The following is a 24,570-nucleotide window of genomic DNA, read 5'->3' as shown; positions in this document are numbered from 1 at the left end:
TTAATGAGTGTCCCTTTACAGAAGGGATGCTGGGTACCCTACTCTCCCGAGGGGCAGCTCCCTTCTTCCATTTCGTGTGCTGGCGCCCAGGACTGATTTCCTCTCCCGAGGGTCAGCTCTTCGAGTGTTAACGCTTGTATATGTTTTTCTGTAGCTGGGCTTCGACCCTGGATGCTTTGGCTACATCACCCTCAGTGAGCAAACACCTTTCTATCCTGCTTTGCCCGCTCCTCTGTCCTAAGTCCGTTCCATCAGCAGCAATCTCTCCTACTAACTGCTCTTTCTGTTGTCTATGCCCTATCCTTACATACCAGCTCATGCCCCATGAAATTTATTTATATCCAACACACAACACATACTATGGAATATTCATTTGACACTTCTATACATTTATTTTGTCAATACATCAGGGAGCTTGTGTAAAAATGTATGTAACTCTAGCATCAGTACAATCCCTGAGCGTTTTTACAAGTGATATTTATGGTTTGTCACTGAACATATTGTGACAATCTTGTGGGCACTGTTTTAGATTTTGTAGACAAGTTGGGTGCTGGGTGAGCCGCAGCAACCCTACACTCCTCAACTGAACACTTCCACAAAAGAGACTTGATTATAGAGCAGTTAAAAAGCCTCTTATTGCATCACCTCATCTTAACTTTAGGAGTCAATCATGTCACAACTTGACATCTGGCATGCTACACTTCTGCTTGTCAGTCTTAAACATGTCCTTGTGCTTCTGCACACAAGTTCAGGATGATTCGTGTCCTTCTGTGACACCAATGTAACAATCTGGGCTTCAATCCACAGAGCCTAGTAGTACTTATCATGGAGTCAGAAGCAAAAGATTACATTAGCTATGTCATGCCATATTTAAGATCAGTCATCACCGTTTTGGCTTTACTGATATGTCAGTTATTATTACTTCCAGTTTTGAATACACTCCTATGCTAATTGCCAGTTGCAGTTTTGATAACATAGTTGGATAATGTTGTCTGCTTTGTGTGGTGGTCTTTATTTAATCAGATGGGGGTACACGTTGGTAAAAGCAATATGTTAAAGAATGAAACTGTTTCACAGCTGTTCCACACCATTTACAGTATCTAGTCTTTTAACACCACTGTAGTAATTCATAACCGTTTAGGGAAATGTGCCAGCGATGTGTAACAATGTCTAAAACTAGACTAAAATATCCAGGGGCCTGCCAACAGGTGGCAGCATGTTACCTTCCAATTAAAATCAATACACTGTGGTTTTGTTGTGGTTTTGCCAATCCAGCTGGATGTATGTTAATAAGCTGAAATGCATTATTGTACTGGGACAAAATGTGTTTGGTGACCATCTACTCTACATGTTAAATGGGGCCTGGAAATGTAATAGTTTGCTCATAGGGCATGAGCTTTATTCACTGTACTGTCATGTAGGTGCTGCAATGAGTAGAACACTACAGTATGGTTGGAGGTAGAAGGTCTTTTTCTAGGGGTCATAACCAAGCCTTAAAAATGGTATTCTTAAATTCCTAAGTTCCTTCTCATTTTCTGTTGATAGTTTTTTTTTTTTTTTTTTTTTTGGTAAAGCCCATTATTTTTCTACCACAAAATAAAGTCACTTCTTGTACAGGTTTTAACAACACTTTACACCTGAACCCACATGCACGTGGAAGGTAAGAATCACAAGGGTCTGAAACTGGAAGTTAATGTATACTGTAGTATATTTGAAAGATAATAAAGTCTGGGAAACTTTGTCAACATAGTAAGGCTTGTGAAATGGCTGTGATGGTGATAAGCAGTAAACATATTTTGTGGTAGCCTTCACTTGGTTATTACCCCTTTCAAGAATAATTCCTCTTTTTAGGTTAATTTAAAACAAATCTAAATGCTAATTAATATGCAGTAAGGTTATTTGTTTTGTAGTGGATGTTTGTTGTGAAAGAAAAAACTGAATTTCAGACTGCTTACTTTAAAACGGGGGTTTTCAACTGGGGGCACTTCTAAGGGTCATAGGGGTACGCAGGACGACTCAGAAATGCACAAATAAAAGTAAAAGAAAAGAATTATCCTGAATTGATGTTTTAACAGTATTACATATTCTCTAAACCACTATGTATAATTATTTAATCTTTGTTTAGCAGCTCATAGTGAGAACCGCAGATGAAAAAACCCACAAAATCTATCATGTCCATATTTTCCACCTGTAAGCATGTGCGATTTTGATTGCGTGGATATTGACTCTGAGATATATGTGTAGCAGATATCTGGAGATTGTGATTATGGAGAGCGCTCAGTGCTGCTCGTGATGTATCAGTGAATTACAGTGTTTCTGTATTTTTTAGATGTATAAGGTAAAGGTAAACATAAATAATAATCACAATACTCATACTTCTGCGGTTTTTGTTTTATTTATTAGGCGCAGCTGCATTTAGCAATAGCCTCTGCTTGAATGTTTTCAATGTTTGAAATGGATACATTTCTTTCTTGCAAAAGAAAAAAGCTGGAAGAAAAGTCAAGAGTCTACAAAAAGTGCAAAGTAACAGAAAGTTATACAGAGTCCCGTTGGATACTTTTTATGTTGGCTTTAATAAAAACACGTTTATCATTGTTACATATTATAGTTTTATCTTGGTTATGTTTTTGATGTTGTAAACATTTTAAATGGAACACATAATTATGCTGAGATGGGAAGTAAATGGTAACATGATAAGCATTTACAGTGCAGTCTGTTTTGTATTATTTATAATGGCTTTGCCGAATAGACGAATACAAGTGTTTCCAATGTGATTCCTAAATACTGTCTTTTAATTCTGTGCATCCAAAGACATGTCATTACATTTTAAGAATGAAGCCTACTGTTTGGTATTCTGAAATAAATACCTTAGACAGTAATGCTTAATTTACACACCCTGTATTTGCAGGTGTGAAATACCTATGCTACATTAGCATTTTCTATGAAACCCCTTCTTAAAATCATCATCGTTTTTGCCATTTTATTTATTTTCCTTACTGCTGCTGCTATTGTCTGAATCACTTGAGTCACATGAGTCGCTGGAATCAGATGAGTCACTGGAATTGCTCGAGTCACTGGATTTGCTTGAACTGCATGAGTCACTGGAATCACTTGAATCACTTGAGCTGCATGACTTACTGGAATCACTACAATCTGAAGAGTCACTGGAATCACTTGAGTTGCATGAGTCACTAGAATCACTTGAGCCAGAATTACTGGAATCCTTGGAATCACTTGAGATGGAATCACTAGAAGCATTAGAATCACTGGAGTCACTGGAGCCTGAATCACTGGAATCTGACGAGTCACTAGAATCACTTGAATCACTTGAGCTGCATGGCTTACTGGAATCACTAGAATCTGAAGAGTCACTGGAATCACTTGAGTTGCATGAGTCACTGGAATCACTTGAGCCGGAATCACTGGAATCCTTGGAATCACTTGAGATGGAATCACTAGAAGCATTAGAATCACTGGAGTCACTGGAGCCTGAATCACTGGAATCTGACGAGTCACTAGAATCACTTGAATCACTTGAGCTGCATGGCTTACTGGAATCACTAGAATCTGAAGAGTCACTGGAATCACTTGAGTTGCATGAGTCACTGGAATCACTTGAGTTGGAATCACTGGAATCCGATGAGTCATTGGAATCACTAGAGCTGCATGACTTACTGGAATCACTAGAGTCTGAAGAGTCATTGGAATCACTAGAGCTGCATGCATCATTAGAGTCACTGTTAGCAGAAGTGGTATCAGTGGAGTGACTGCTATCAACTCCGTTGGGGTCATCACCTTGCATTCCTTCATCATCAAACTCATAGTGGTCTGCTTTTTCAGGGAGGTTATCAGCAATATTCTTTACTTTGTCATTGTGGGAATTATTGTTTCCAGACCAGTCAAACAATACATTATCTCTATTATGTGTATGGAGTTTACCTTCTTTGTCAAAACTGTAAATATCATAGTGGAACTTGTCTTTTTTGCTATCTTTCTTATCTCCATCAATATCCTCTACTTTACTCAATTTAGTAGCGGTAATTCTGTTAGGATTATCCCCATTGATGATTACAGTATTATCAGGTTCTTTAATGCCATTGTCATCATTGCTATCGCCACTGAATTCATCAACATGGTGACTGTCGTTAATTCTCATTCCACCTTTGACATCTTCATTCTCTTTGCTATTAGAATCTTCATCTGAACTGCTATTGAAGTTTTCAGTTGAAGTACTGTTGGAGTTTTCATTTGAACTGCTATTAGAATCTTCATCTGAACTGCTATTGGAGTTTTCAATTGAAGTACTGTTTGAGTTTTCATTTGAACTGCTATTAGAATCTTCATCTGAACTGGAGTTTTCAGTTGAAGTACTGTTTGAGTTTTCATTTGAACTGCTGTTAGAGTCTTCATCTGAACTGCTATTGGAGTTTTCAGTTGAAGTACTGTTTGAGTTTTCATTTGAACTGCTGTTAGAGTCTTCATCTGAACTGCTATTGGAGTTTTCAGTTGAAGTACTGTTTGAGTTTTCATTTGAACTGCTGTTAGAGTCTTCATCTGAACTGCTATTGGAGTTTTCAGTTGAAGTACTGTTTGAGTTTTCATTTGAACTGCTATTAGAATCTTCATCTGAACTGCTACTGAAGTTTTCAGTTGAAGTACTGTTGGAGTTTTCATTTGAACTGCTGTTAGAGTCTTCATCTGAACTGCTATTGGAGTTTTCAGTTGAAGTACTGTTGGAGTTTTCATTTGAACTGCTGTTAGAGTCTTTGCTAGAAGTGCTATTAGAATGTTCAGCCAAACACTTGTTTGAATCTCCATCTCCACTCCCAGCAGCACTTTCATCCAGGCTAGGTAGAGTGAAGTTATTTCCACGAGAGAAAACCTTAAGTGAAAAAAATATACCAACAAACTATAAACAATAATAATTGTAATCGCTAATAGGTGCATTTAAAAAATACGATGTACTGTATAATTAATCTGTTTCAAAGTAATAACTTACTGTTTAATTTTCATGAAGAAACAGGATATTTTTCTTCCACTTATATAAATACTATGTTGGTAACACTTAGTTTAGATATCTGTTTCCAGTGGTAGTTTTTGCCCAAAAGAGCCAACAGTAATAATGAGTTGTTTTGAACTGTCCAATCAGAGAGATCGATACAGTTACTGGGTGGAACATGAATGGTCAGCCGTTTGAAAGTGTTTTTGACAAGCAGTTGGAGAGCGTACTCAGAGAAGTGACTAAGGGTGTAAGTTAAGTATATAATACATATCTGGATTTTAATAATTTGTTTCAAATAAACATTATGTATGTATCTGTGACAGAAAGACAATGATTCTTGTGGTAAATCTCCCTTCCGACCTGTGAGGGCACTAAATAACGGGAACAGAGTACCCTGGACTGTTTAGCCTGACACTTCATTCCTAGGATTAAAAGGAAGTTTTTTCATTTAGAAAGGGGGAGGAGCTTCAGTGCATTAACTCATCGACCCTGAAGGGAAATTATGTGGCAGCCGCGGATTGGAGGAGCGGCTTGTGTGACGGTATAAATAGGGGACGAAGCGATGTAATCTGTTCCTTCGTTTTGGTTAGAGAACAACCTGGAACAACCTGTGTTTTGTGTGGAGAAATCTTGAGTGTTTTGTTTGTTTATTGTTGTGTTGTTGTGCTGTTTTGTGATTATTTAGACGGCTAAACACGATCCAGGAGCTGTCGATAAAGGCCAGCACAAACCTGGACAACACTTCACTTTGTTTGGGATTCATTATTTAACTCCTGCTCATTTGTTTTCTTTAAAAAAAAAACTCTTTATTAATTTAAAAACATGATTATAAAAAACAAACAAACAACACATTTCGAAACTGATGTGTCTTCATCAGGTTCATGTTTTTAAATTAATAAAGGGATATATTATTTTTTTTGGCCTTGTCTTTCATGTCTCACAGGAATTCATTCTTGTTGGTTTTAAAGCCGTTGTCAGCAGAGATGTTAAAACTTCTACTGTTAAAATATGTGTTTAGTCCAGCTCAACGTTATAAAACTGGAGACTGAATACTGTTCTTAGTTTAACTTCTTGCACTGGCATTAAATTCCCTTATGTTGTTGAGATTATTTTTTACTTATTTCCATATTTTTTGCTTTTAAGTCCATTAGCAGCCCATGCTGTAGTTTTTTAAAGTGTGTTTTGTTTCAATTGGTTGTTCCTCATCTACTGTTGTGTGTCTACTCTTGATAGTTGCTGGTGCATTTATTTTATTTGTATTTTTTTTCAGGTGTACTGTTGTCTTCACTCAGAAAGTTGGTGTTGTACCAGTTATGTGGAGTTTCATTCCCTAATATATTAAAGGAAACAAGTGAAATGCCACTCATTTTGGCAGTGGTTTTGTAACAATAACAAATAAAATGGCAGTTTGTCACGTAATTTAGAATGCAGTGGTGCATAGTGATTTATTCAGTGTGAAGCAGCTCATTAGTATGCAAGTCATAGTATATGCTCTATATACACACGGTCATGTGATGCTGTTTAACCAATCAGAGGTTGTTATTTTTCCAAGCCGTGTTATGTATATACAGTGCCGTAAAAAAGTATTTGCCCCCTGTCTGATTTTCTGCATTTTTGTACATTTTTCACATTGAATTTGGTTAGATCTTTTTGTGGGTTTTAGTAGTATATAGAGGAAGTCTGAGAGAAAAAATGACACAAAAGATTGGTTCTTCATTTGTTTGGTGTGCAAGGTAATCAAACATGCAATCTTCAGGTGTGAAAAAGTTATCCCCCCCCCCCCATTTAACTCAACCCAATCAAAGGGATAATTAGACTCAGCTGTTTCAATACTTTGGTTAAAAATCAGGCCTGATTTGGGCCAGCTCTGCCCCATACAAATCTGACTAGCTTTGTCCCTTACCATCAGAGTGAAGTTGTCAGTACACAGGTTCTAGAGGCATATCATGCCACGATCAAAAGAAATTCCTGATGCCTATCAGTCTGGAAAGGGTTACAAAGCCATTTCTAAGGCTCTGGGGCTCCACCAAACTACAGTAAGAGCCATATTGTCCAAATGAAAAAAGTCTAGGACAGTTGTGAATCTTCCCAGGAGTGGCCGTCCTGCCAAAATCTCTCCAAGAGCAAGGCGTAAAATCGCCCAGGAAGTCACAAAGAATCCTAGAAAAACATCCAGGGATCTGTAGGCTTCTCTCATCTCGGCTAAGGTCAGTGTTCATGACTCCACCATCAGAAAGACTCTGGGCAAAAATGAGATTCATTGTAGAGTAGCAAGGCGGAAACCACTGCTCACTAAGAAGAACATGAATGCTCGTCTCAAGTTTGCCAAAAAGCACCTGGATGATTCTCAAGAGTTCTGAAACACTGTTCTATGGACAGATGAGTCAAAAGAGGAACTTTTTGGTCAACATGGGCCCCGTTATGTCTAGTGAAAACCAAACACTGCATCCACAGTAAGAACCTCATACCAATGGTCAAGCATGGTGGTGGTAGTGTCATGATTTGGGGAAGCTTTGCTGCATCAGGACCTGGACGAATTGCCATCATTGAAGGAACCATGAATTCTGCTCTGTATCAGAGAATTCTACAGGAGAATGTCAGGCCATCCATCTGTGAGCTGAAGCTGAAGCGCAGCTGGGTCATGCAGCAAGACAATGATCCGAAACACACAAGCAAGTCTATATCAGAATGGTTAAAGAACAAGAAATGTAAAGTTTTGGAATGGGCTAGTCAAAGTCCAGACCTAAACCCCATTGAGATCTTGTGGCAGGACCTGAAATGAGCAATTTATGCTCGAAAACCCACAAATGTCACCGAGTTAAAGCAGTTGAAGCTGCATGAAGGAGTGGGCCAAAATTCCTTCATGGTGCTTTAAGAGACTGATCAATAAATACAGGAAGCGTTTGGTTGCAGTTATTGCTGCTAAAGGTGGCGTAACCAGTTATTGAGTCTAAGGGACGTTTACCTTTTCACATGGGGGCATTGGATGTTGCATAACTTTCTTTAATAAATAAATGAAATAAGTATCAAAATGTTGTGTTATTTGTTCACTCAGGTTCCCTTTTATCTAATATTAGATTTTGGTTGAAGATCTGATAACATTCAGTATCAAAAATATGCAAAAATGCAGAAAATCAGGCAGAGGGGAAATACTTTTTCATGGTACTGTAAGTGTTTTGTAATTCAGTGTTACACGTTTTCAAATTTGAATATATAACTGTAATAGCCTATAACATGGTAAAAGAATGTATGACTAAAAATAATATAGTGACTCAAATAATATATTTGGAATGCATTTGTGTTACCTTTTCTTCTGGGATTGTACTATTGTTATCATGGTCACCATTTTCCTGTGGGAAAATACAACATTATATACAAATATATGTTGAAGAATGTAGCAGGATACATAGAGCTTTACTTTGACATTGTATTAATACTTTCTGTGATTTGTGTGGTGATATTATGAAACATTAAGGTGACTGTGAAGAGTAGTTTTTGAGGGGAAAAAAAACCTATGTAAATAATCTAGTTACAAGTATTTTTATAATAAATTAAGGTACATATATATTTACTGAAGCCAGTGGATGACAGCTGGTAGACATACACAGCAGTCATTATCAGAATCAAGTTCATACTACCATGACCCGGTTAAGTATCTTTTTAGGACTGTTTTGGAATTTTACATTCGATGCTGCATAAGAGAACCCACAAACTGAAAGCGGCACAATTCTCAGAGCTCCTCAGAGCACACATGGCCTCACTGACTGAAATAACCAAAAAATTTGCAATAATTTATCGCAGTATGTTAATGTACTGTAGGACACACTTACTGTTCTTTCTTCTAAACTCCTAGACTTTGGATCTTCTGGTAACTTAAAATAAAATAAAAAATACATTGTTATTATTGTAATTTTCAGGTAATGTTAATTCTGTGTTTTACTGTAGGATTTGTTTTTCTTTTTTTTTTTATCAGTACCATGTTCTGTTGTCAAAACACATCCTTCATAATTTGTTACATATGAATATGGGTGAATATGTTTAGGGTTTATATTCAGGTTAAGGTTAAGGATTAGGGTTAAGGCCATCACACACCTGACACGATGTGATTTTTCATACTTTTACGGTGACACAACCGTACATAAGTGACAGAGAGGCAATGTGACCGATTTGAAAACTGACAGAGCTATAGAACTATAAAAAATTGCTATTGACAAGACTGGTACATTTTCGTCAGCATGATGTAGAAATTATGTTTGTCTTCTCTCTGTATTTGTATCATTTTGATGATTTTTGTCATAAAGCTCTGGATATTTTTCCACGGTAAGTATTATTGCTTCCTCCGTCATTTTGGATACTGCTTCACCCTGCTGGACCACGTGCATTGAAGCTGTTCTCTGATTGCACAGTGCTCTAGTTGTCACACAAAATCGACAATCCTATTTATTTTGCATCGCTTCAGTGTTGCCCTAGTGCTGCTTTTGGTGTGAAAGATGCTTATCAAAAGTAGAGATTCTATTCCTTTTGTTGTATCGCTGCACACTTTTGCTTGTCGCGTGGTGTCTGGTGTGTAGCGGCCTTTAGTAAGAGTTAATGTAAGAGTTAAGGACTTACATTCAATTTAGGGTACCATGTTATTCTGATATTTAAAAATGTTCAACTTTGGAATTGGTACAAATATTAATCCTTTAAAGTACAAAAGACATATGTATTGCTGCAAATACAATGATGCTAACTTTATTATTTTTACAATGAGGGTTTACAATTTGTTGACAGTTTGGAGCTGGTCAGTTTTCTTGTGATACTTGAGTCACTCTCAAAGGTATTTTAAGAAGAAACTGTTTGAACAACAGCTCAATTCCTTGTGTACCTTAAATGGTTAAAAGAGAATGTTATATAAAAGTGATAATATACTTACTGGGACAGCACAAGCTGCCCCTAATAGGCAGACAAGAAATAATGCAGTCTTCATGTTTACCGGTTATTTCACTGATAGAAAACAAATAACATAATTATTTTTTTTTTATAAATAACAATCACATATGCATACACATAACAAACTGCCAGTGAAATTTAATTAAATGGTTGTACTGTACAACAAAACTCAAACACACACAATCAGTAAAACACTGGTGCTGTCATTTACAAAATAGTATCATTAAAATTACCTATATAGAGGTAAGACAGACAGACAGACAGACAGTCAGACAGAGAAAAGAGAAATATATGGGTGGAAGAAAATGTTATCCCAACACAACCTATATCCCCTTTCTCTGTTTTTCTAGTTCTATCGCACACTAAAAGAATAATGACATTGACACAAAATGTGTTCATGGAGAACCAACAGTTTGTGTTTAATATAAATAGTCGTAAAAATAATGTAACATATATAACTATATTCAAGTTGTATGATTTTTATAAAAGCTGAATGAGAACAGACTGTGTAATAGTACATGGGTTATTATATATATATATTATATATATATATATATATATATATATATATATATATATATATATATATATATATATATATATATATATATACAAATAAATAAATAAAAACTTCTTACCTTGCTGTGCCACCAGCTACAGCACAGGCAGTTCAGCCACAGTGTATTGGTTGTAAAGTGTTTCAATTGGACAGACTGCTTACTCCTTGTGATGGATAGGGTTTTAAACTATGCTTCAGGCTGGAAACAAAAAATCTGTACCCTGCGATGATGCTATAAGGTGTGACCAACGTTCGCTATTGGCTTTTTCAAATCCCACTCACCCATTTGTCATCAAGGTATATTTACCTTAAAATGGCCATGCTGCTCACAAATGACTAGTGTTTTTTTTTCCTTAATTGGCTGTCTTATCAAAGATTTATGTTTTCAGTTCTAATGTATGTTATTACTACAAAAGCAGTGTAAGAAGGATATATATTAAACCAATTTTCACCTACACAACATCATCAATATAAATGCAGCTCCCTCTTGGTAAATATTTACATTGGCACACACAGTGACCATCAAATCTTCTTCTACAGTTTCACATCTAACCTTTAGAACAGGTTGACAAGATAACACTGTGAGGCCTGAGGTATCCTAACCTTTCTAGCCCATTTTTACACAATTTTAATACATTATTAATTGAGTAGGCCTAAAAATGTATCAAATAATGTGTGAATAAATATGCAGTTATCTAACACTTAGTTCTAACTATTTCTGGAACCTATAGCATGTAAATATAGACCGGGCTTGATAACTGCTCCTTTACTAACTACTGCATTGAGTATTTTAGATTTTTATTTTTAGATTTGATACTGTGTAAGAAAAACTATCAACTGAAAATGTATGGTATTTAATATAGTGTACTATGGTGTTTAACTTGTTTATACATTCACAAAACAATAATATACTGTCCAGTGTGTTACAATATCACATGTACATAAAACATTTATATGAAAAAGTGGATGTACTTTCTTAAATAAACAGTTATACACAACAACCTCTAAACCATTTAATAACTGTGTGTGGTTAAATATAATTATATTTGGTTAGAAGGTTACCAGCTTTGGATATGTAACTACATAACAGCACGTGCTATTTAGTGTTTATAAAATGCAGAACCATTTAAAAATTACCCCTTTATAAAGTAAATATTTAGTAGTGGTAGCTACAGACTTTTCCAATAACATATTCTCCTCTGCTTTCAAACAGGCATGCATCACCCCATCTCAAAAAACCTCCATTGACCCCTCATCCCTCCAGAACTACCATCCTGTCTCCCTTAACTCTTTAAAACCCTAGAGTGAGCAGTACATAGCCAGATCTCTGTTTTCCTGTCAAAACATTCTTTGCTCGAACCACTCCAATCCAGTTTTCGCCCGGCACACTCCACTGAAACTGCTTTTTCCGTCACTAACTACTCTTTGCTCATGGTGCCTCCCTCTCCTCTTTCTTAATTCTCCTTGACCTCTCTGCTGCCTTTGATACAGTCGATCACTCTATTCTCTTCCCTCGCTGTACTGGAACTCTCCGACACATTTCTTGCCTGGTTCTCCTCCTACCTCTCCAATCACATGTACAGGGTGTCCTGGCATGGCTCACCCTCTGCCTCTTGCTCTCTTTCGACAGGTGTCCTCCAAGGCTCAGTCCTGGGACCCCTCCTGTTTTCTCTCTACACCCACCCCCTAGGCCCTCATCTCCTCCCATGGCTTCTCGTTTCATTTCTTCTCCTTTCCCCCCTCTGACCCACATCCACTCCCGTATCTCTACCTGTCTCTCGGCCATCTCCTCCTGCATGCACTCACATCATCTTAAACTCAACCTCTCCAAATCAGCCTTCCTTTTCTTCCCCCCTCTTCCTCCCCCACCACTGGTCTCTCTATCTCTATTCCTCTTGAATCCATCACCCTCTCCCTCCTCATCCATCAATAACCTTGGTGTCACCATCGATCCCTCTCTCCTCACGCTCCTGTCACTTTTTCCTCAGCTACATACATGCATACACTACATACTCAGCTTCCTCACCGACCTAGCCACGCAGCTCCTAGTTCAGATCTTGGTACTGTCCCACCTTTACTACTGCAACTCCCTCCTGGCCAGCATCCCTGCTTCCGCTATCTGTCTGCTCCAGCTAATCCAAAACCCTGCTGCTCCCCTTGTCTTTTCCCTTCCTCGTTTCTCCCATGCTACTCCACTGCTCCGCTACCTCCGCTGGCTCCCTGTCGCCATTTGCATCCAATTCAAAACTCTTGAACTTGCCTATCACTGTCTTGACCTTTCTGCTCCCTCCTATCTCCAGACTGTTATGTCTCCCTACAACCCCTCTCACCCCCTCCTCTCCTCTGCCACCAGCAGATTAGCTATACCCACCCCGCTCCCCCGCCTCCAGAGACTGCACCTTCTCCACCCTTGCCTGTCAGTGGTGGAACAACCTGCCCCACGGATATCAGGACCGCTCAGTCCCTGACCATCTTTTGGCACTGCCTCAAGACACACCTGTTCTGACAGCATCTGTAAACCTCACAACTCTCGACTATCCTGAACTATATGGTACCAAATTGAATCGGTACTTGCATCATCTTCTACTTGCACTTAACTGCTCCACACTTTGCTGTATTCTACTACTGCTCTCAATTATAATTATAATATATACTTGTACTTGATTTTATTCTTAAAGGTAACTATATTCACATTTTTTGTAATTGCATTTATTATATATACTACTTGCTCTTAAAGGAATTTACTCTTCTAACCAAATATTTTTAAGTTGAACTGCTCTTATAGATGTAATTGCTCTCAAATGATTATTTTCTCTCATTTCAATTTGCTCTTACGATTGATTTTTATTGTATTTTATAACTGCTCTTATCTGTATTGTGATGTTTGTATTGTGGGTACTTTGTAACTACTGTAAGTTGCCTTAGATAAGGGTGTCTGCTAAAAAATAAATAATAATAACAATAATAATAATAATAATATCATTGGCACAAAGATGTTGGCTGCACAGTATAGTAACAGTAATCAATTAAAATAAAGAGTAACATTTATGAGAATCAGGAATACTTATGAAGGCACTACTTTACTTTCTTTTATGTCTCATACAAGTTTTACCATAGTTTAATCTCCACTGGTCACTCAGACGAAGAAAGGGGTGTAAATAACAATAATTAGCTTATACAGTCTTCATTATCCTCATCATTCTTACAGGTCAACAACATACGCATCTTTTAAATAAATGAATGTTAATCCCTTATGAAATGACAAAAAGAGGGAACTCACAAAAAAGTGAAAATGCACAGTAAAGAATAAGAATCAACCTATTCAGACAACCAGAATCATTGCTCAAATAGCAATGTATTTTGTAGTCTAACTAAAAGTTGTATAAAGAGTCATTTTTTTGTTGTTTTCATTAACCAAACATTCAATTCACACTATGCACCCAATTCACACCATGCATTTAGTGTACAGATGCCCCAGGGTGCAAGTATAGCCAGTCCCTATGGTATATGTAGCCTTCATGTTGACGTGTGCATCACAATAAACTCATTTCCAGAGGATGGTGCTCACTTTTTGTATGACTCAGTTTAAAATTGTTGAGTAGAGTCATCATGTATTTTAAATAGACACCATCTGGACAAATAAACACCACACCTTTTTTGCAATAATTTAGTTTGAATTAAAATGAATCTTTTTCAATGACAGTATCATTGTAGTCATGTTTCAGGGGTTTGAATTAAACTGCTTTGTTTCATGTACAATGTAAATAATTGAAGTACACCAGAACAATTGTCATAAACCTATTTGCCACAACGTTCTGCAGACTCACCAAAGAAAATATTTGTGAATCATTCATTCAGCATGTGTCAGCATTTTTCTATGAGCACTATAATTACTTATGAATATTACAATAAAAGCTATGTAATCAAATACAACTGACACACCATTTTTGTTTACAACCACTTGCTAAGACACAGTCTCTAAATAGTATATACAATTATAATGCAATCTTTCTTGAAAGTAAATCTGGAACTCTGGGTCAATAGTGTTTCAAATCTAATCTGTTTAGCGATATTTTGCCACTGTGAACATTATTGTAGATGTGCATTATCTGCTGTTATGAATGCCTGACCTTAAAATGAAATTGTATTTTCAACTAAAAGTAAAAAATACTCAACTCAGCAATTTAATTTCATTGTTTTGTAAGAATAAAACATATTGTAGTGGATCTCTCATTTTTACCTTTTTACTGATCTTTCATAGAAAAAGATGTAAAAGTTGTGTGGCAGACAGTGTGACATGTGAACAAGCCCTACATGATTGGTTCATTTGTCATGTATAATTTGAAATATACTGAACAGATGGTTCTATATAATGGGTTCTATATAGAACTAATTCAAAAGAACATTCATGAGGAATTCCAAAATTATTTAGGTGTTCCATTTATGAAGCATCTCACTGTGGAACCCCTATTGGTCCTTTTTAGAATTCTTCGGTTTCATATTGAACCCACTGTTGTGCTTGCATACCCTCAGTTCTCTAGAGAGAAATACAGAACCATATGTTTCTAAATAATGTGTCTTTGTTTGTACAGAATACAGTAAAATACAAAATGCAATCCATAAGCCTTTGACATCTGAAGAGGATGAAGAAAAAATGTATCTTTATATTTACAGTATGTCAATGACGGGTCTGTGGTTATATAGATAGGAGTTATGGCTTCATTTTTCCCAGGCCAGAACCTTTCATGAGCGCCAACATTCGTAACACACACACACACCACAACACACACACACACACACACACACACACACACACACACACACACACACACACACATACTTGAACAAGATATGAAGTATTTTAAATTATTATTTATCTAGTGTATCCTGTAGTTTTATCCCTGTGTAATGTTTAATTGAGGAGACATTTTATTGTATATTATTTAAAATGTTAGTTTTCCAGCAAATGTTTGCTTTTTTGACCAAAAAAACATTGATTAGAGGTCATGTTTATTATGATAATCACCTTGGGATAATCACTGGAATTCTGTATGTAGTTATTACAGGGCTTACTCCTAAAGATTGTACAACCTAAGAATAGCAATAAGAACCTCCACTTGCTATGCAAAAAAGTATATTAAAATTGAATGGCTAATGAATGACATTTATTAATTGGGAAATATTCTGAACTCTTTTAACACCCAGTGGGTTTTTTTTCTTCATTTTATTAAGTACATGTATTTGTGATTTTATATAAATAAGTTCATACAATGTAAAATATAAAAATAAGAAAAAAACAAAAACATTGATTGAAAACTGCTCAAGGGTTATACAGAACATATTGTAAATATACTGCAGGCTTGTGTTACACACATGTATGCATCCAACGTTAGTTTTGTTTTACAGCTATACAGTTTTACAATATTAATACAGTGGTCTCATTAATACAGTAGGCTAACAGATACTCTGTCATCCCATTACCAGCTTTGAGATCAATGTCATATATGCTGACAGTATTTTACACCTGGAAACATAACCTTAATGATTTAAAATCATGATTTGAATTACATTTTAAAGCATGTAAACACTACACTCTGCATAATATAAATTGATGTGATTATATGTATACAGAGTGATTTTTTTTTTTTTTTTTTTAAGGTCACCATGACTGTAATTCTTTGGGCTCATCTCCATGCATGAGGAGTTCCTCGCTAAATGCATAGCTATTGTCACCTATGTTTTGAAAAATGTATTTATCACTAGAATCTTCACAGCTACCGTCCCCTTTTCCAGCATTGCACCGCTCCCCTCTTCTGTAATGTCTTGTGTCCATGTTGCTGCTATTACCCTCTTCTTCTTTGCTGTCTTCATGCTCAATGCCTTCATGTTCATCTTCACTGTCACTCCCCTCCGACTCCTGCTCCTTCTCCTTGCTGCTATCTTCATCATCACTGGTATCTTCATCAGTTTCACTATCGCTGCAGTCATCATCTTTGTCACTTTTGTGGTTGATGTCAAATATTTTAATCCTGTTCTACATGCAGAAAAAACAAAACAAAATTGTACGCGAATATGAATACATTTTGATGTGTTTGGAATGATTATATGCTACATTTGTACAAGGTCTTTCATGCACTTAAGTTTCTTCAATTAGGCCCTACCTTGTCTATTCAGATAAATACTGCCTCGTGATGGTATTGCGTCTCACGCCATTTCATTTTTTTTATTTTTTATTTATTTTTTGACTATTTCTCCCCCTTTGTTTAATTTTTGTTTTTCCTCCCTGAGCCGCAGCAGAGATTGCTGATGACATTCACAAAGTTACAGAGTGGCAAGAGGACCCTAGAAATTTAGAAAGCTTGTGTGCCTACTTAGGACTGGAGAGCCAATTTGTTTCTTAAAACTTACCCTTTTATAAGCATCTTCACTGTCCCTGCTGTCATCTCTGGTATTCCCATTTTTATCTGAATCACTCTATAAAAAATATTTTTATGTTTATAATATTTATTAAAAAAAACAAAAAAAAAAAACAACATAAGTGAACTCTAATTTGTTTCTTATTAGCTTTGTAACAAAACAAAAAATAAATAAAATGACACATTACCAACATCGCTTTACTAATAATGCAAAAAATATCTCTCTTGATTTAAAATGTCTGTGTATTGTTGACTTACCTCAATTTCTGAGGTATCATCATCTTCTTCTTCAAATGTCTGTAAAATTATATATTATATACTGTGAAGATATGACCATCATTGCAAGGCATACAATGGTGTAAAATGTTGCTTTATAGCCATGGAAAGCTTAACTGGAGTTCCTGAACGTTCACATTTGGTCTGATTTTTGCTGCAACAATGTAACAACGTCTCCCTCTTGGTGCTGTCAAAGCTCGCCATCCTGCCTTACAGGTCTGGCTATGCCAGGCCTCATCTCATGGAGGGTGCACCTTACTTCTCGCTAGGCCTCCCATGCAGCCGTTGCTCCAGCTTTGTGAAATATTGTGTGATGAGTTACCTTGTCTTCTGAAGTATCAATACTGTCATTTTCGTCAGAGCTCTGTAAATTAATGATTGACAATGTAAATATTTCTGTTATGACCATGGGGGGAAAAAAGTAAATTCCTTAAATGTTTATTATGAACCATAGCAAAAAATGTGTATCTTTGAAGACTTTATTTTAATACTACTTACCGTGTCTTCTGAATTGCTGTCGCTTTCATCAGAAGTCTGAAAAGACATAATTAACCTTGTCAATTATCAGTGTCAACAATATCACTCAGAAACAGAATTCTGGTGACACAACAAGACCAAAAATGAAGCTGAAATTACAGCTTTAATGGGTATTAGTATTGATGTAATTTTAATGTCACAGCTGTTCTAAGGCAAAGTCAGTGAAGACATTTCTGTTTATTAACTAGGCATGTGCAGTCTTGTTATATCTGTAAATAATGAGCCCCTGTAAACTCATGTAGTTTGCTCAGTTGTAAATGTTTACTACTGCGACTAATACAAATAAAAGAGAGGCTGTTCTGCACAGCCAGAAGAAGACTGACACTTTCATGTGATGGTTATATTGTATGTATGACAGATCAACAATAAATAAACACATACATAAATAGGTGATGTAAAGATTTGAACGATCTAAGTGATCTAATAATCTAAAGTGATGGTTCTTAATACTGCCTCTAAGAAACTTAATTGTGTCTTGTGTTGTTCATAGAGGCTCAATAATTCACCCCTGAGGAACAAAACCCTGTACAGGTAATATGGTTAAAGGCTGGCGATTTGACGCTTTTAGCCAAATATACTTTTTCCTAAAATATTTAAAATTACCTTGTCTTCTGATGAACTGCTTTCTTCAGAAGTCTGTAGAGACGAAATGTTGATGAATATTTATAAGATGTAGTATAATATGTGATGATAATAATAATAATAATAATAATAATAATAATAATAATATAATAAATAATAATAATAATAATAATATGTAGTATCTGATTTGGTCTAATTGTTTAAAACACTGTCCAAACAAAATAGTGAAGTGTTTTAAATGTGGTATGTAAAGCATTGAAAATGCAAGCAGGTACAAATCACCTGGTCTTGTGATGAACTGTTTTCTTCAGAAGTCTAGAAAGACAACAAAAATCATTGTTAATGACATCATCAATTCTACACATGTTAAGCATTTTAATTGTTGGTTAAGAATTTTCTGCTAAGAATTAAACTCTGAAAAGAAAGAAGTTGAAGTTACCTGGTCTTCTGATGATTCTGATGAACTGCTTTCTTTTGAAGTCTGTAAGACACAGAAAAAATACATTTATAAACAAACTAACTAACACAGTATTTACTACAGTAGTAATAAATCAGGAAATTATCAAATCAATATGTTTTTTTTAAATCATCTGTCAACTACTTCATACGTAAGACAATTGTAGTGCTGCACACAAGTCATTTATTTATTTGAACTATGCTGAAACAATTAATTGAACAAAACAAAACAATTAATCTGACCTGGGTATAACAGTTAGACTTGTGTTTTGTGCCTTTAAACACATAAATATAAAAAGTTGCATAAAGTCTGGGCAAGCCTTTTGGGGGAACTAGACCTGCTAGACTTGCTTTAAATTGCCTATGTATTTTTAAAAAACATACTGTAATTTGAACATTGAATGTAAATTTCAATCACCTGGTCTTCAGAGGTATTATTTTCTTCTGAAGTCTGTAAAATATATTGAAAATGCAAAAAACATGAGTGATTTGACTGACCCCAAGTATCCAAAACTATCCTTAATAGCTACTACCAATACCAGACTGGTGGAAATACAGGCTAACCAATTATTTCATAAAAATACTCTATAGAACACATTATTAATAAAACTAGATTTCAGTCAACAGTTACAGGTATGAATGTACATGGATGTTTAAATTACCTTGCTTTCTGATGAACTACTTTCTTCAGATGACTGTAAAGAGAAAATGTATAACAACATTATAACCCTAAAGGAATTACATGAAAAAATGTAAAGTAGAAGTGAGAGGGGTCATGAGTTTAAAACCTCCACACTCAGTTATGGAGGACTATTCTGCGACCGACGGCCCTGGCAGTGTTTAGCTTGATTTACGGCTCTGTGAATAAGCAACCTCTAGAGTACCGTTACTCTCTTTTCTCTCATGAGAACAGACCTCCTAGTAGACCCTATTCACAAACCTTTAAGTCATGACTCACAAGTTACTTTTTTATTTTACTTGCAGGGTTGCGTTTGATTATAACTTTGAATATAATTTAATTGTAAATGGTACTGTTATAGACTGTAATTACAGTGCAGTTAATCTGTATTTAGGAGCTTATCTGATTGTTTCAGTTATTTTTATGCTGCACTATTGAAAAGAGTGAAATGTTATTAAACAAATATTAAACAAATATAATACTTCCTAAGTAAGTAATATGACTATTGAATCTTACAAAATGTCTGCAATAAGAACGTTGTATAAGTTTATTGTTGCTACTTATATATTATTTTAGTGTTTTATAGTTATGAATGATGTACTAGTAAATCCACCCATCCATTATCATTAACCACTTAATCCTTTACAGGGTCGCAGTTACTAGTAAATCTTAAATATTTATTGTAAAGAGTGTTGTGCCGTTACCGTGTCTTCTGATGTATTTTCTTCAGATGTCTATAAAGAAATTATAAAAAAGGAGATTAATGCCATTGATAGTTAATATGGTAAATACTTACAAATACAAGATAGTCCCCTGAGGAATTTAATAAGTCATAATATATAGGTGCCTGTGGAGAATATTTTTAAATACATCAATGGAATAATCATATTTAAAAATCAAATAACTATAATAAACATTTTGTTGGATATTTTAAAGACACACTTTTAAATGTCCCAACCAATTTGTTGTTATGTACATATAATTATTTATTTATAATGTTTTCTGAGGTAATACTTGTTTCCGATGTACTGTTGGTTTCCTAAAAATATAAATAAAACTTACACAGAGCAGAAAGGTATAGATATTATAGAGAAAAACACTGCAATAAAGTTATGTATGTAATATTTTTCAAGTCGTCTTTAGGGTTAACAGAGCATCCTGTACACTCATGACACGTTTTTCATTTTAGTATTTAGCTTGTATTTCAGTAGTTTCTGTATAGTACAGCACTACATATATGTTTAAAAATGACAGTGTGTAAGTCACACTTATAGGGATGAACAGAGGTTTTTTCCAAGGTCAGGTAAAAAAAAAAAAAAAGAGAGAAAAGATTGAATTTGTTTTATGATATTAATTTATTTACACTCTTCACTCTCATCTTTTTTGGACTAGATCTTTTTTTTTTTTTTTTTTTAAACTCACCCAGCATCTTTTTTTATGTAATTCTATTTTAATTGTTACATTGCCTGCCAAGGTCTGGTTGAATTATGCCATTTTATTTTAATTATTTTAATTATGGGTACTTGCAACGTGTTGCTTTTCTTCTGGCAACAGTAAATGTTATCCATTAGTAAAGGCTACCATTACTTCACCTTCACTACTTGATCACTTCCTTTTCTTTCTAAGTTGGATATAGATACACCTCCTTCTTCCCTTTACAATCTACAGCTTTAAAAATCACATTAATGGATTGAGTCCAAAAAAAGAAAAGCTATACTCCATGCTCCTTGTGCATTGCCCTATTTAAAGTATGCAGAGGCATGTGTGTCCCATTGTATATCTTTCATACGATATATTTAATATATTTGTGAATGACTTACAATATGGTTTTCTGGCCTCTTATCTTTCATTTCACCATTTTGAAAAATCTGTTGGAAAACAAGAAAAAAAAATTAACACAATCCATCATTATTTTATGTATCATTAATCAAACAGCATCAAGTAGTTGATATGAAGTACTTACTGGGACAGTGTAGACCTCACTCAGCAGATAGAAAATGACAATAACTGTCTTCATTCTTCCAGTTAATTTCTACCAAAGAAAAGGTCATGCTTTGTTACCAGACTGTACTGCTTCTTTTTTGTATTACAACTATATACATTTAGACCTACATTTAGGTACTGTGAGTTGCCAAAGTCAAAACAGGACATATTTACCAACACCTACTCTAAAGTTACAAAAATGCATTTTTTGTTATTCCTTATGGTCAGATAAATAATACGTATGTACTGCCTTTTCAAGCAAGAATGTATTTTAACCTTTATTCCAATATTAGCAAGGGTCACAGAAATATAAATAGATTAGTTGATGTAGAATTTGCATACACAGTAATTTCAGTATGTCAAACTACACAGTAATTTCAGCTACAAAATGCAACAAAGTTCTATACATTTGTATAACATGGCTACAGACATCAAACTGAATAAGATATACTGGAAACCAATTAATAAGGCTTTCATTCATTTCCAATTTAGAGCAATGCTGGCTGTTTTACATGTGCCTTTCCAAAGCGAAAATGTGTGCACAAAACAGCTAAATAAAACACACTAATATAGTAAATAACATAACAGAGTAAAAAGGATCAATCAGAATTTTTACCTTCTAGTTAAAATATCCTGAGTTTGTTGACTTCAGTGCTCTGAAAACAGTTTGTTATCCTCAGTGAAATTGTCTAAAGATTCAATCAATGAAGCCTGAATTTAAACTCTGCTACAGGTATCTTGCAACCAATCAGAACTTTTCCATATCGGTATGACAAGACAAGGTGTAAGTGACATTTCCTACCAACCTACAAAACCCCTACACTTCCTTTTGTCAGAGAGGCGTGTTTATTCTAAAATGCTCTTGTGGTTTAAAGATGTTTACACTATTTTCCTCTCCATTGACTGCCTTGTCAAAGATTTCTAAATTTAACTGATTATTATATAGTCTGCTCAGAGTGAACACAGAGTTTTCGCCCACATTCTTAAGGTTGTAATGCGTCTTCTGGCAGGCAAATACTTATGTTTCTCTAGAAATAAAATTGAATTGTTTCATACTTTTTAACGACATTATTCGCTATTTAAAATGTAAGATAGTACTGAACATTCATATCAAGTGATATGTTTTGTAAGGCCTACATCTCATAGCTAAATACACATTCTCCAAATTATTTGTTTTTGTGAACTCAAAAATAAAAATGTGGTCAGAGCCACATCGAACTTCCTTAGGGTTTTCTAATGTCATATAAGTACATAGTTGGACGAAGACATCCAGTGTATCTAAAGCTGAGCTTGAATTTATTCTTTGCATACTACCATCCAGTGCTATAGCCAGTGCTAACTGCTAATGCAATATGCATAATAGGGTGAAAATATGCTCAAAAAGATTTAACATATGCTTTTATGTCAATGTCTGGTGTTGTCACCACACAAGTGACTTAATTGTCAGCCTTCAGGCTTCAGGCTCCTACCAAGATAACATCTCTGAAGAAATTACCACAATGGATTCTGACATATCTTCAATTGAATCTGAGGATATACAGCCTGGGCAGCTATCTCCTACAATTAACATCGCTTCCAGGCTCGTATCATATCCTCTGCCATCACCACCAAACCATGGCTCGGCGTCCTCCCGACCAAAGCGGAAGAGCCCCTGGCAAGCATCGGTTCCAGGGAAAAAACAGATGATTTTCAGGGATGTTGAAAGCAATCTTCGACTCTGGGGCCCCCAACGCCGACCATAACACTTTATTCTTGATGCTCTGCAACATCCAGGTTGCAGAGCCCATCTTTCCACCTGCTAGAATTAACATCAGCAGCACCTTCCAACAGAGCTTCACATAGCAGGAATACAAGATATCAGCAGAGCAACTAACCTGACTCTGATTTCAACCTACCAATACAGACTTAAACTCTGGCCAGTGCTGCAGCCCCTTCGATCACTCATCATTGCAACAATTAACAACCGTTTGGATGTCATGGAAGCCTGGTTCAACTCTTTCCTACACTCAACCAGCACTCCTGCCTCATCTACCATCACAGCTGAAACAGCACCAGCCTTCAACCTGACTTCAGCTACAGCAACAGGTATTCAACCAGTCTCCACGACCAGACACTACACCTTATTTGCTTCGCTCTGTAAACAAATCATCGAAGGTGAAAACATCTATCTGATATCTATTCTTATTGAAAAATTGCTTAATTGACCATCGCGTTGTGAACTGTGGAGATGTGTCTGTCACTTTAAAATCCAGCAACCCCCATCTGTTAAAAGATCTTCGGGCAAGATCGGGAAATCATATAATTAACTGGGGCACTCCTGATCATGATTTGTTCAACCGGGCCTTTGGAGGCCAGTGAGCTCACGCTTGTGGGGTCTGTGCATCCACTGTGCATTCTACACATCTCTACCTACAAACAGCCAGCACTGCCAACACTAGCACCCCTCAGCCTCCAAAGACCCCTCTTCATTTCAGAAATCGGCTTTCATCACCAAACCCGATCCGTGCATCTACACCTCCTGTTGCCTCCCATAACAGGGACAAATACTGACAACCTATTAAATTTGTAGGTGAAAGGCAAATTTGCAATAACTTTATAAGGTTGTCTTGTTTCAACTGCAAATACCTGCACGTCTGTAACCACTCCCAGCTCATCTGTCCCCTGCAGCACAACAAATGACTATCCACATTAACAGTACGCTCATCTATCAACATAGAGGCTCTCACTGAAGCTCTCCTCTCTCATCCTGACCAGCCATTCACTCAGCATCTCATAGACGGGTTACAAAATTGATTCCATACTGGCATTAATAGCATCCCTACTTCATCCTATACCTGCAAAAATCTCAGCTGCGCCAAATTGGATCCACAAGCTGTCTCCACCCTCATCAAAGCAGAAATTGATAAGGGCTTCATGGCTGGGCCTTTCCCATCTCCACCATTTCCAGAATACTGTATCAATCCTCTCAGTAAATCAGGAAAAAAATGTCTGATTATCAATTTATCAGCTCCTCACAGCCAATCCACCAGCAGCATCAACACACTTATTCCTCATAACCAGTAGACTACACTATCAGATGCCATCAAATGCATAAAAATAGCAGGGCAATTGACATTTATTTGGGATTTTCTGGCAAGACTACTTTTCA

The 24,570-nt window shown here is 36.0% G+C and overlaps 2 protein-coding genes across 3 annotated transcripts; both read right to left on the bottom strand.

Annotated features, from left to right (window-relative positions):
• Nucleotides 1-2,666: 2,666 nt before the first annotated feature.
• On the bottom strand, nucleotides 2,667-12,279 carry LOC121326685 (dentin sialophosphoprotein-like). The gene is made up of 4 exons (XM_041270052.1): nucleotides 12,177-12,279; nucleotides 9,468-9,577; nucleotides 4,234-4,882; nucleotides 2,667-3,795 (listed from the first exon to the last, which is right to left on the bottom strand). The coding sequence occupies exons 1-4, from the start codon at nucleotides 12,277-12,279 to the stop codon at nucleotides 2,981-2,983; spliced, it is 1,677 nt and encodes a 558-aa protein (XP_041125986.1). The 3' UTR covers nucleotides 2,667-2,980.
• A 3,263-nt stretch (nucleotides 12,280-15,542) lies between these two features.
• On the bottom strand, nucleotides 15,543-22,124 carry LOC121328011 (dentin sialophosphoprotein-like). Of its 2 annotated transcripts, XM_041272435.1 has the most exons (14): nucleotides 22,039-22,124; nucleotides 21,403-21,471; nucleotides 21,260-21,307; nucleotides 20,144-20,173; nucleotides 19,423-19,455; nucleotides 19,179-19,211; nucleotides 18,744-18,785; nucleotides 18,587-18,619; nucleotides 18,326-18,358; nucleotides 17,684-17,719; nucleotides 17,508-17,549; nucleotides 17,168-17,206; nucleotides 16,902-16,967; nucleotides 15,543-16,527 (listed from the first exon to the last, which is right to left on the bottom strand). In XM_041272435.1, exons 2-14 carry the CDS (start codon nucleotides 21,454-21,456, stop codon nucleotides 16,153-16,155), a joined length of 864 nt encoding a protein of 287 aa, XP_041128369.1. In that variant the 5' UTR covers nucleotides 21,457-21,471; nucleotides 22,039-22,124; the 3' UTR covers nucleotides 15,543-16,152. The 2 variants fall into 2 exon arrangements, with proteins under 2 accessions (XP_041128369.1, XP_041128378.1); XM_041272444.1 differs by lacking the exons at nucleotides 19,423-19,455; nucleotides 20,144-20,173 and having other exon boundaries at nucleotides 15,544-16,527.
• Between the last annotated feature and the right edge of the window lie 2,446 nt (nucleotides 22,125-24,570).

Source organism: Polyodon spathula, chromosome 2 (genome assembly GCF_017654505.1).
Source record: "Polyodon spathula isolate WHYD16114869_AA chromosome 2, ASM1765450v1, whole genome shotgun sequence".
Lineage (NCBI taxonomy): Eukaryota > Metazoa > Chordata > Actinopteri > Acipenseriformes > Polyodontidae > Polyodon > Polyodon spathula.
This window is presented reverse-complemented; position numbering and strand designations above follow the sequence as displayed.

What these genes read in the sequence shown, in the direction of transcription:
- LOC121326685 (XM_041270052.1), bottom strand. Translation starts at nt 12,279, where the DNA reads ATGGCCGAGAGACAGGTAGAGATACGGGAGTGGATGTGGGTCAGAGGG. An exon ending in ACACCAAAAGCAGCACTAGG is followed by an intron (nt 4,883 to 9,467) that starts GCAACACTGAAG and finishes TTTTCACTTAAG; the next exon opens with GTTTTCTCTCGTGGAAATAA. An exon ending in TTCAAATGAAAACTCCAACA is followed by an intron (nt 3,796 to 4,233) that starts GTACTTCAACTG and finishes AAGGAATGCAAG; the next exon opens with GTGATGACCCCAACGGAGTT.
- LOC121328011 (XM_041272435.1), bottom strand. Translation starts at nt 21,456, where the DNA reads ATGAAGACAGTTATTGTCATTTTCTATCTGCTGAGTGAGGTCTACACT. An exon ending in GCAGTTCATCAGAAGACAAG is followed by an intron (nt 17,720 to 18,325) that starts GTAATTTTAAAT and finishes ATGTCTTTTCAG; the next exon opens with ACTTCTGATGAAAGCGACAG. An exon ending in ATGATACCTCAGAAATTGAG is followed by an intron (nt 16,968 to 17,167) that starts GTAAGTCAACAA and finishes TATTTTTTATAG; the next exon opens with AGTGATTCAGATAAAAATGG.